The sequence below is a fragment of the Elephantulus edwardii genome, unplaced genomic scaffold (assembly GCF_000299155.1).
Source record: "Elephantulus edwardii isolate Elephantulus edwardi_28Jun2011 unplaced genomic scaffold, EleEdw1.0 scaffold00012, whole genome shotgun sequence".
NCBI lineage: Eukaryota > Metazoa > Chordata > Mammalia > Macroscelidea > Macroscelididae > Elephantulus > Elephantulus edwardii.
The window spans coordinates 3,984,369-3,997,041 of record NW_006399762.1 but is presented as its reverse complement, the minus strand read 5'-3'; the positions used below and the strand labels follow the sequence as shown (position 1 = coordinate 3,997,041).

At 40.3% G+C, this 12,673-nt stretch overlaps 1 protein-coding gene across 1 annotated transcript in view; it reads left to right on the top strand.

Moving 5' to 3' along the window:
* The first annotated feature begins 1,657 nt into the window (after positions 1 to 1,657).
* Positions 1,658 to 12,673, top strand: part of EXOSC9 (exosome component 9) — a 36,731-nt gene continuing 25,715 nt past the window's right edge. The window contains exons 1-6 of the mRNA XM_006881051.1: positions 1,658 to 1,771; positions 2,299 to 2,393; positions 3,422 to 3,541; positions 3,654 to 3,756; positions 5,291 to 5,428; positions 7,435 to 7,517. Of these exons, the coding sequence (XP_006881113.1) occupies positions 1,706 to 1,771; positions 2,299 to 2,393; positions 3,422 to 3,541; positions 3,654 to 3,756; positions 5,291 to 5,428; positions 7,435 to 7,517 (605 nt within the window). The 5' untranslated portion in view covers positions 1,658 to 1,705. The remainder of the gene's footprint in view (positions 1,772 to 2,298; positions 2,394 to 3,421; positions 3,542 to 3,653; positions 3,757 to 5,290; positions 5,429 to 7,434; positions 7,518 to 12,673) is intronic.

Here is a 12,673-nt window from a genome sequence, read left to right as displayed (position 1 = left end):
GTTCTTCTTATACCACAAATAGAGATTATTTTATGAACTGGCAACACAAGTGTACCCAGTTTGAACACACGAGCTGCTGCAAGGGAGAAAGGTGGACACTTTAATTTCTTGACTGACATCTTTGCCTTTCAGCACTCAAGAGAGATCTCTGACAGCATATTTCCTCAATGCAATTCATCTTTTGATTTCCTGACTGCTGGTACCAAGAGTGCTGCTTGTGGAACTGAGCAAGCTGAAATTGTTAACAATCTCAGTCTCTTCTCGATCTATCATGATGCTGCCAATTGGCCCAGTGGTGAGAATCTATCTTCTTGACGTTGAGCTTTAATTCATATTGCAAACTGCAGTCCTTGATTCTCTGTAGCAAATGCTTCCAGCCCTCCTCAGTTTCAGCAAATAATGTTATGTCATCTGTATAATGCAGGTTGTTGATGAGTCTACTTCCAATTCTGATGCCACATTCCTCCTGAAAAAGTCCAGCCTCTCCAATGATCTTTTCTGCTTAGACTGAAACGGTATGGAGACAGGACACATCCCTGATGCATTCCTTTTCTGATTTGGAACCATGCAGTGTTTCTTTACTCCGTTCTGCTAACAGTCTGTTGGTCCAAGTACAGGTTTTACACAATCAAGTGTTCTGGGAGTCTCATTCTCCTCAAGGTTAGACACAATTTGTTGTGATCAGCACAGTCAAATGCCTTTGCATAGTTGATGAAACAAAGATAGACCTATGCTCTGTTTTCAGCCTAGTAGTAGGAAACTATGTTGCAATCACAAAGGTATGCAGTTCGAATACACCAGGAGCTCCACTGGAGGACTAGGCAATCTCCTCCTGTGCACTTTACAGCCTCAGAGTCAGTTTCAACTCGATAGCATGACAAGATGAGTTTCCATTTCCACTGTCCCTCTAAAGCCTCCAAAATCTGATGAGGGGTCACTGTAATTCAAATTGAGTGGAGGTCAGTGGGTTTTAGGATTGGCTTCAGGTAGCCTGAGAAAACGAGAAATAAAAAGTAAATTTAATTTCAGTCGTTATAACATCATCACTTACAAAGTGGGGACATTTTCAATCCTTGTCAACTTAGTTTTTGCAAAGTTTAACTGTCATTCCATAATTATACGCAGCTCACTTTCTTTTTTTCTCCCCGTCCTGCAACCATTTCCTTTTACTAGTTGTTTTTTTCTTATTGAATCGGGCTGCAAGTTCTGCTTCTGCGGCTTTTGAGAAGGCAAATCTCAGCTTCCTTATTCGTAAAATCCCAATAAGTACTTAACTTACCCCTCTCAAACTCATTGTCATTGGGATAGAACCAATTTACTACTGACTTTCCAGCTGGTTTTTGGAGAAAAATTGAGAAAAGGTTTGTCATATACATATGCTAATATTAACTAATGGCACCTGAGGTTTTTTTATTTGCGGTTTTATTTTTTTTCCTCCTCAGGAAACGACAGTAAAAGAGAAATAGCTTTCTATTTAAAGCACATCTTTACGTATACCGTCCTGATCCTCAGTCACCTTTGTTGCAAATTTGCTTTGAGTCTGCGCAGTAGCGATGTCTGATTGTTTTGTTTCCCCACGGCCAGTCGCCGCGCAATGATGACGCAAATTTCCTACACAGCAGCCTGATTTGGCGCATGTGCCGAGTGCTACGTTCCCCTTTCTCCAAGGTATTCGTTCCGTGTGCGGCCCCTGAATCCCTGTAGTATGAAGGAGACGCCGCTCTCAAACTGCGAGCGCCGCTTTCTGCTCCGCGCCATCCAAGAGAAGAAGGTAAGAAGCTCCTAGAAACTGCGGGCAGCGTGAGCATCCTGGTCACTCGGCCCACCTTAACTTTCCCGCCTAGACGCTTGTACCTGACTTTCGTTGGCCCGGTACCCTAAAGGGGAATGATTAGTGCCTTCTCCCCACCCTTACTGTTTTTCTCCTCAGACCCATTCGCCGTAAGATTCTCATCATCCCCAGTCACTCTCACTACCTAGGCACCTAGTTTCCACTTTTCCTATAGGGAGCTCTGGTGGCCGAGTATTAAGAAGCTGTGCTGCAAACCCAAAGGCACGGGGTTCAAATCTCCCAGTTGCTCTTTGGGAGAAGGATGTGCAGTCTCTTCCCATTTGGTTTGTTGCTTCAGGAAACGTGATGGGAGGTCAAGTATGGCTAGGCTCCTACTCAAAGGTATAAATCAACAACAGGTGAAGTAGGAACCCGCTTAAATCCAAATTCTTAGACCGGGCCTTGGCATATAGTAGTTGCTCAGTAAGTCCTTGTTGAAGGAATGAATAATGGATGTGTATTTACAGCGGCTGGATGGCAGACAAACCTATGATTATAGAAACATCAAGATCTCCTTTGGAACGGATTATGGCTGCTGTATTGTGGAACTTGGGAAAACAAGGTAACAAAAATGCCTCAAATGAGATATAAGCTAAAAAGAGATTATCAAGAATTTTGACTCAGTTGTTTCAGAACAGCTGAAAGACCTGGATTGTTAGATGGCAAAAATAACTAATTTGCTTAAATGCAAGCTTTTTTCGATTTTGTAGCTACATCTTCTTTTTAATCATAAGAATTTTCGAGCACATTTTTCTTTCTGGCCTCCTGTGAGTTACATAGACAGCCATAAGTGTTTACATTAAATTTGGTTTTGGACACTGCAGTGCCCACCTTTCTTTCACATTCTAAATCCTGATCACATTCTCCTTTACTCAGTACCATTTCCCCCTTTTTTTTGCGCATAAAAATTAGTTTTTATGTTTACTTTTAAGTTGTGAGTATATTTGATCAGATAATCTTAGTAAACTAGGGCTGGAAGAAAGGCCTTGGCTTTCTGGTGGTTTGACCCCATCAGCTACTCTGCTGGAGAAAGACGGACATTTTCTCCAGTGTCATTTACAGCCTCTGAAAATCAGCTATGAGTCAGTTTCTGCTTGGCAGAAATGACACTGTGAAATTTTTAAGGAATCTCAAATTTTCGTGCTATCATCAGTTAGTAAGAAAAAAAGGAAAGGTATTTTACTTTTTTCCCTAGCAGTTTAAAAAAATCTGTGGTAGAGTGACTGATGTAATAAGAAAAGTGTGCTTGTGCAACAATGAATGCGAGGAAATCCAAAGTGTCTGAAAACTTTCATTCAAATTAATTAAAAGGAAAAATTTTTTTAAAGGATGCTTATGGGTTTTTAAAATTTTTATTTATTTGCTTTTGTTCTAATCCCTTTGACTCTACCAGTATATGTTTTCTTTTTGTATGTATTTTACTGCTGTTCCTGACTCTTAATTTTTGCATTTTTTGATACCTCATGGCTAGTATCATTACTTAAATGATAATGAATTGGTATCTTTTTAAAGTTTTAGTTCGTAATTGGAAAGGAAATTATCTTTATTGGAAAAAACAATTATTTAACACACTTTTACCCTTCTTTGCAGGGTTCTTGGGCAGGTTTCCTGTGAACTTGTTTCTCCAAAACCCAACAGGGCAACAGAAGGTATTCTTTTTTTTAACCTTGAGCTATCTCAAATGGCTGCCCCAGCTTTTGAACCTGGCAGGTATTTAAAACTTTTTCTTAAGCTGCTTTAATTAAACAGAAACCTAACAAGAGAGAACTTTTAAATACCATTTATTATAATTCATGACATAAGAACATTACTGTTTTCACAGGCAGTCAGATCTCTTGGTGAAGTTGAACCGACTCTTAGAAAGATGTCTAAGAAATTCCAAATGTATAGACACTGAATCTCTCTGTGTTGTTGCTGGTGAAAAGGTGAGCAAGTACTCAGTTTTTAATCTTAGGTTGGATTTTTTTTTTTTTTATGGAATGCCATATGTGTGTCTTTATTTTCAGATCTTTAATTAATTCAGTTTTACACTGGTTTTGGGTACTGAAAGTGCTTCTAAGAGTTCCACCAAGAGCCATTTATTACCACATTTAGCGGGGACACTATCATGTCTCTAACAGGAAACACTTCATTTGAATAATTTGTGCTTTTTTTCCATATCTTTTTACATTTATTTTCTTAAGTTATTCAAGTGCATTAATAGAAGCACATCATAATTTTACATTGATGGAGATCTAAGTGGATCCTTCATTTGACTATGTTTATTGATTTTCACCATTTAGGGCACAGGCTAGAAATCCTAGTGTCAATGAATTGTGCTGCATTATGGTTAGAACTTTATTGGTTTGTTTTTTTTTTTTTACAAAGTTTTAAAGTATTTTTTATTGAAGGTCATTTTATATACATTGTTAGTGAAATCAGTGTCCCTTCTTGTGCAAGTTATGACCATGTAGAACTTTATTCTTGATTAGAGTATTTTGATCAGCTTTTTTATAACAGAGAAATCATCTGTCCTTTCCCATGGACTGTGTCATATTTAGATATGGTATTTCCAGCTACTTGCATTATTTGTAAGGTTGTTGTTGTTGTTATGTGCCGTCGAGTCGTTTGCGACCCTATGCACAACAGTCCTAAACCCTGCTCTATCCTGTGCCAATCTCATTGCCCCTGACAAACCCATCCCGAGTACCCCAGTCACTGAATGAATCCACCTCATAGAGGATCTTCCCCTCCTGCGCTGTCCCTCCACTCTACCCAGCATGGTGTCCCTCTCGAAAGGCCTGTCTCTCCTTACAACATGTCCAAAATATGTCAGACGAAGCCCCAGAATCCTTGCCTCCAAGGAGCAGCCTGGTTTAATCCTCTCTACGATGAATCTGTTTGTTTTCTAAGGTTATCATAAATATTATCAAATAAAACCCAAGGGTTTGAGATTTTTAAATTAAGAGATGACTACAAAAATATAAGTTATCTTGAAGTGTGGAAAGTCTTAAAGATGGAGGACTTCTCTTTATTTAGACTATAGATTTAAGGTTGAGTATCTCACATAAAAGGTGAGCTGTTAATATTTCACATCCTTATCTAACTTAGGATTTTTTAAAAATACATTTTTATTGGGGAGCTCTGGTGGCCTAGTGGCAGGAAGCTGCACTGCAATCCCAGAGGCGCACAGTTCAAATCCACCAGAGGCTCTGCTGGAGAAGGAGGGGAAATCTCCTCCTGTACCAGTCAGCCAGTCAGCTATGATTTGACAGTACACACACACACACTCTAAAATAAAAGTTTAAAAAAAAATACATTTTTATTGATAAAGTAGAAAGGGTTAGTGTATGCTTTAATATGTTTATATGTATGTTTATTAATGCTTTAATAAACAGTTGTACACAGCATTGCTTTTCTTGATCAGAGCTGGTTTTGAACAGTTGGTATTTTTTGTTTTGTTTTCAAATATACTCTTAGGTTTGGCAAATACGTGTGGACTTACATTTATTAAATCATGATGGAAATATTATCGATGCTGCCAGCATTGCTGCAATTGTAGCTTTATGTCATTTCCGAAGACCTGATGTGTCAGTTCAAGGAGATGAAGTAACATTGGTAAGGCCCTGTGATGGGATCCAAGCCCCTTTGTGTGAATAAATAGAATCTTAGATGTGTAAATAGCTACTGTTAATGAGGTCAGGTTCTAAGTGAAAGTTAACTTCTAGAATTTGTTCAAAACACAAAAACTGCATATGGTTAAAATTACAGTTGAAATCTCTCTAAATCTTCTCTATTGCGATATTTGTCAGTATTTGTGTAGCCTAGCCACATGTGAGGAAGCTCTGGTGGCCTAGAGGTAAGAATTTGTGCTGCAGTCCTGCTCTGTGGGAAAAGGATGGGAAGTCTCCTCTTTTGCAATTATTGCCTCTAAAAACTCGCCAGAGGGTCAGCTATGGGTTGGTTTTAACTCAGTGGTACATGGTACACAACAACACGACAGCCACATATTCCAGAATAAAACTTTTAAACTGTTAGATGACTGTTCCTTTGAATTGAGCATTAGAAGAATTAGTTGACTTTGACTACAGGGCCACACTTGTGAAAAATGCAGTTTCCAACAGAGTGAGATTTTTACTTTATACAAGGCTTGCAGTAGCTAACATGGACTGAGAGATTAGCAGATTTGTATCTCTTTATGGTAGAAGTCATTGCCACAGTAAATCTGTCATAGAGTTTCCAGGTAATGCTGATCCTATTGGTCCATCAACCACGTTTGGAAAACCAACAATCTTTATGTTACAATCTCCTTCAGTGAAAGTGTTGTGTAGTGATCTTCTGAGTTTTAAAGTTGTGGGGGGAAAAGAAATTATCAGATAACCCAGATTCTCTAAGCAATCATGATGTTATTTATAGGCATTAGACTTGAACAAGTATTAAAGTCTTAGAGATGTAGGGACAAAAGGCTCATTAGCAGTAGAGATTTACAGTTTTAGAGGAGAGAGTTGGTATAAGGATGAAGGATAGCAGTTTAAAAATACTGTAAAGTTATTGCTGGTATGTAATTATGTTGGAGATGTTTGACAGGTTCTTAAAAAGTTAAATATAAACATACAGTCTAGCAGTTTCACACCTAAGAATATACTCAAAAGGAGTGAAAATATATAATAAAGATTTGCTTGTCAATATCAATGGCTGTACTGGTTATAATAGCCCCAGGTTAGAGATTGTTTAATGTCCATCAACCTGCCAAATACTGTACAATGGGATACTACTTAACAAGTAAATGGACTCATCTGCTGATTAGTAGGGAGCTCTGGTGGCCTAGTCTACACTGCCAACCTAAAGGCATTGGTTTGCATCCACCAGTAGCTCCAAGGGAGAAAGATGAGTAATTTCTCAGGTGATTTACAGCCTCTGAAAATGCACTATAGAGTCAGCTAAGGGTCAGCTCTGACTTAGTGGCATTGAGTTAATTGACATTGTACATCTCACTAAACGGAATTAATTGTGAGCCATTGCAATCCCATGTAATGAAGTAGATTTCCAGGCTGTGATCATTATAGAAGCAGACTACTGCATCTTTCTCCTACTGAGTAGTCTTGAATCTCTGAGTCCATCTAAACCACTGAGTTTTATATAAAATGTCCAGAAATTTTTGTACAGAAAAAGCACGTAAGTGATTACTTAGCCGACTGGAGATATAAAGGAGATAGAAATGAGTTTATAGTAATTTACTGCAGTAACATAACTGTTGAAAAACTGGATTTTGGTGATGCTCACACGTATATATAAGTTTATAAAAAATGGAATTATATGGTACCACCTAGTGACTATAACAGTGGGTTTGAGCATGGTGGAGAGTGAGGATGGCTCAGGAAAGGGCAAGGTTTCAATCTGTTCCTAGGGTTGCTGTGAGATGTGGTCAGTTCTGCATCTAACAACAGGAAAATATACTTCAGTAAGCATTTGAAAAAAAGGTTTTGAGGAATATGGAAGTAGTTACTTACGTATTCAATAAGGATTAAAGAAATTTTATTTTTAATATTTGGCGTGCAAGATGAATGTTTTTTATGTTTGTAACTTGGTCACTTGTAATTCTTGAACCCCCTCTTTGGACACAGTATACACCTGAAGAGCGTGATCCTGTACCCTTGAGCATCCACCACATGCCCATTTGTGTCAGTTTTGCCTTCTTCCAGCAAGGGTAAGTGTTAGCTTCTTGTAGGCAGTTAGATCTTGTTTGCTTCATTCTAATATTCTGTGGATAAATACGCACTTTGATGTCCTTGTAAAATTGTTATGTGCCCTCAAGTGGGTCCCCTTATAGCACACCTGTGCACAACAAAATAAAACACTGTCTACTCCTGTGCCATCATCACAGTCATTATGTTTGAGTCTTGTTGTGACCACTGCGTCAGTCAGTCTTCTGAGGATCATCCTCTTCCCTCCCTCCTCCACCTTCTACTTTGCCTAGCACGATGTCCTTCTTTGTGGACTGGTCCCTCTTAAAAACATATTCAAAGTATGGGAGATGAAGCTTTGCCATACTCTTTTCTAAGGGGCATTCTGGCTGTACTTCTTCCAAATATATTTGTTCTCTATTCTGGAGGTTCATGGTTGTTGTTGTTGTTATGGGTCGTCGAGTCGCTTGCAACTCATAGCGACCCTATGCACAACAGCCCTAAACTCTGCTGTGTCCTGTGCCATTCGCACTGCCTCTGACACACCCAACCTGATTACCCCAGTCACTGAATCAATCCACCTCATAGAGGGTTTTCCCCTCTTGCGCCGTCCGTCCACCCTTCCAAGCATGATGTCCCTCTCCAAGGACCTGTCCCTCTTTAGAATATGTCCAGAGTAGGTCAGGCGAAGCCCCAGAGTCTTTGCCTCCAAGGAGCAGCCTGATTTAACCCTCTCCAGGATGAATCTGTTTGTTTTCTTGGCAGTCCGTGGTACATTCAGTACTCTTCTCCAGCACCACAGCTCAAAGGCATCAATTCTCCTTCTGTCCTCCCTAGTCATTGTCCAACTCTCTGATGCATAACAAGTGATTGCAAAGACCATAGCCTGTATCAGATGTACCTTAATCTCCAGAGTGATTACCATTGCTCTTCAGTACCCTGGAGAGGTCCCTAACAGCTGACTTTCCCATGGCAGTACGTTTTTTGATTTCCTGGCTACTGGTGCCAAGAGTGTTGACCATGAAGCCAAGCAGACTAAAGTTGTTAACAATCTCAATCTCTTCACCATCCATTCTGATGCTGCCAATTGGCCCAGTGGTGAGAATCTTTGTCTTCTTGACATTCAGCCTCAATTCATGAAGGCAGCAGTCCTTGACCCTCTGCAGCAAGCATTTCAGGTCCTCCTCAGTTTCAGCAAGCAGGGTTGTGTCATCTGCATAACGCAGATTGTTAATATATCTTCCACCAATCCTGATGCCACACTTCTCCTCATAGAGCCCAGCCTCTCGGATAATCTGTTCTGCATACAGGTAGAAAAGGTATGGAGATAGTACACATCCCTGGCATATGCCTTTCCCAATTTTGAACCATGCAGTGTTTCCTTGTTGTATTCTGACGACTGCCTCTTGGTCCAAGTATAGGTTTCACATTACAATGATCAAGTGTTCTGGGATTCCCATTCTTCTCAGAGTCAGTACATGTGGTATTTTTTTTTCCTAACACCAGTCATCTTTAGTCCTTGTAGAGTTTTCATGTGCTTATAAGGCCATTGAAATACTGTGAATGGGTCAAGCACTTCTTGGTCATCAGAATGGCACCTAGCTTTTTAACATTTCAAAGTCTTTTTGCAACAGATTTGTTCAGTACATTTCTTTGTTTGATTTCTTGACTTTTACTTCCAAGGATGTTGATTGTGAATGCAAGTAAAAATGAAATCCTTGGCAACTTATCTGTGAAGAGTTTTCTTTTGTAATCCATACAGGAACACTAGGGAGTTTGTGGCTTTCTTTTGCCCCAAGTGGGTAGCCACAGAGCAGACTTGCTAGATGAATTAGGGGTCTCTGGCTCAGAGTTTGCCAGTGTTTGGGTGTGCCGGAAGGGTAAAATTCTTCTTTTTTTTTTTTTTAATGCTTAATTTAATAACCAGGGAAAAGGGGAGAACAGAGAGAATGCTGCAGCTTTATGTCCAGGAGGCTGAGCAGGTGAAGCGCCTTTAAAAGGACAATGTGTAAAAAAGAAAATAAAATACCAATTTGAAGGAAGAAACAAAAGCAATCAAAGCATGCTGTGAAGGACTTCTCCGAAGTAAAAAAAAGAAACCAACCAAACAAAAAGAAACAAGATGAGACAAAAACATGTGCCTGCAACACTCCCAAATCCACCTGGACAAGAACACCGGTGCGGTTGGGGAGACTAAGTAATCGAGTCTGCAGCACTGGATTTGGGGTGAAAACCGAACAAAAGGAAGGGTAAAATTCTGAAATGGATGGCCACGCCTGGAACATAAGGGCGAGTGTCTCTCCTGAGTCTCAGTGTCAGCTGGATGGATGAATGCGGCCTCGGCCACTGGAGTCTGGAAGGAGAGGCAAATCGGGAATGCTAGGGTGTTTGTGGCTTTCTTTTTGCCCCAAGTGTGTGGCCTCGTGACTAAAAGTGATGCTACCAAGCCGAAGGTGGGTTACTCTAATACACGGCCCCTCAGCCCAGTTTTCATTGTTTTTTGGTTAAACATTCTGCTAGGTCATATAGTCATGGTTTGTCCACTAGCTGTAGAGAGGTAACTTGTGGTTGCTGTGAAGCTGAACACTGTGACACTGATGTGTCAGATGCATTAATTGTTGGTTACCCAGTGTGGACAGTGTGGGGTGGAGCTCCCTGTTTACAACAAGCTTGGAAGCAGGAGTGGCATCCACTTCCATAAATAGCTTGCCTCCAGAAACCCTATGAACCTGGAGAAAGGATAAAAGTCCTTTTTATAGGACCTCCTATGCAATAAAACCCATTGGAGGGTCAGCTATGAGTCAATTCTGACTTGGTGGTACATAACAGCTTCTTTTAAGACCATTGCTGCTGTTGTGTGTGCCATAAAGAATGAACTGACCCAGCAGAACCTCCAGTGGGTTTTCAAAGGCAGGAGATTGCATGAGAGGAGATTGTCCATCCTTAACCTATGTAAGACCATTAGTTGGTAAAAAAACTTCCTCAATCTGCATGTTTCGAGGACTTTCGTTCATAGGGTCGCTGTGAGTCGCCTACAACTCAACGTCAGTTAACAACAACAAAAATCCATACTGAAGGCTGTAGTCTTTGATCTTCAGTAAATGCTTGGACATTTTCACCTGTAACAAGCAAGGCTGTTCATTTTTATATCATACGTTATATTAATGAGTTTTTCCCAATCCTGATGCCACATTCTTTATATAGTACAACTTGGATTATTTGCTCATACTATGACAAGTTTGGAAGCAGGAGTGGCATCCACTTCCTAAATAACATGCCTCTGGAAATCCTATGAACTTTGATAAATGTCGGTAGTTGTAGAAGGGCTTCAAGCCTTTTGTTCATAGGGTTGCTATGAGTCATGCTCGACTCAAAGGCAATCAACAACAACAAAAACATAGAGATTGAATAGGTACAGTAAAAAATGAAAGATTTTACATTACATATCCAGGTTCTTCATGAGTACAATGAATTGTTCTGGAATTCCCATTCTGCTTAGTGTTAATAATTTATTATATGATTCACATAATCAAATGTCTTTATAGTCAGTAACACATTTTGCTGTTCTCTGCTTTAAAGCAAGATCCATCAGACATCATCAGTGATGTACCTCATTCTGTGGTATCTTCCGAATCTAGCTTGAATTTCTTGAAGTTCTCTGTCATTGTACTGGTAGAGCCATTTTTTAGTGCTCTTCAGCAAGGTTTTACTTGCAGCTACTTGTTCTCATTTTGAGTCATGCCCCATTAACAAATGAAGGTCTTTTATGCTTTATCATTAAGATTGACTCTACTTTAAGAAAGTATCTCTTCACCAGTTGTGTTCTGAGTTCCTTATGTTAGGTGGTATTTCATGACTTTTGTAAGTATGTCATCAGCTCCTTCCTCATATTTTATTATAATCTGGAAATTCTGAAACCTGCTCACTGTGAATGATCCTGCTGACTTTTGGAATACTGATGTGATAGTTCCCAGCATTATACCAACACTCAGGCCACGACAGATGGATAGTTGTTATGTGCCGTTGAGTCGCCTGTGACTCATAGTGACCCTGTGTACAAAAGCTCTGAATCCTGCCCTATCCTGTGTCAATCTTATCGCCTGTTGACACATGCACCCCCATTATTCCAGTCAATGAATCAATCCATCTTATCAAGCATCTTTCTCTTTTGCCATGTCCCTCCAACCTTCCAAGCATGTTGTCCCTCTTCAGGAAATGGTCCCTCCTTGCAACATGTCCCGAGTGTGTTAGATGGAGCTTCAGAATCCTTACCTCCAAGGAGTAGCCTGGTTCCACCTTCTTCAGGACAAACCTGTTTGTTGTTCTTACAAGCCCATGGTAGGTATATTCAGTACTCTTCTCCAGCACCACAACTCAAAGATATCAATTCTGTTTCTATCATCCCTAGTCATTTTTCAAGTCTCTGATGCATAGACGTAATTGCAAAGACCATGATCTGAATCACATGCTCCTTAGTCTCCAGACTGACATGATTGTTCTTCAGTACTCTGGAGAGGTCTCTGACAGCAGAGTTTCCTAATGCAATTAATCTCTGCATTTCCTGGCTGCCGGTACCAGGAGTGTTGATTGTGGAGCCGAGCAAACTGAAGCAGTTAACAATCTCAATCTCTTCACCCTCTGTCATAATGCTGCCGATCGGCCCAGTTGTAAGACTTGTCTTCTTGATGTTGAGCCTCAATCCATATTGAAGGCTGCAGTCCTTGACCTGCAGCAGGCAGTTCAGGTCCTCTTCAGTTTCAGCAAGCAGGGTTGTGTCATTTGCATAACAAAGGTTGCTGATGAGTCCTCCTCCAATCCTGATGCTACATTCCTCCTCATAGAGCCCAGCCTCCTAAATGATCTGTTCTGCATATAGATTGAAAAGGTACGGAGGTAGGACATATCCCTGGTGTACACTTTTCCGTGCTCTGTTCTGATGACTGCCTCCTGGAAATTTCCCTTCTTTGGGAAGATCTCTGGTAGCTGAGTGGTAATCTGTTCTGATGACTGTCTCCTGGAAATTTTTAGGAAGGATCTCTGGTGGCTGAGTGGTAAAGAGTTTCACTGCCAGCCCAAAGACTTATGGTTCTAATCCACCAGCTATTCTGCCAGAGAAAGGTGGGCTGTTTCCTCCTATGCAATAAAACCCATTGGAGGGTCAGCTATGAGTCAATTCTGA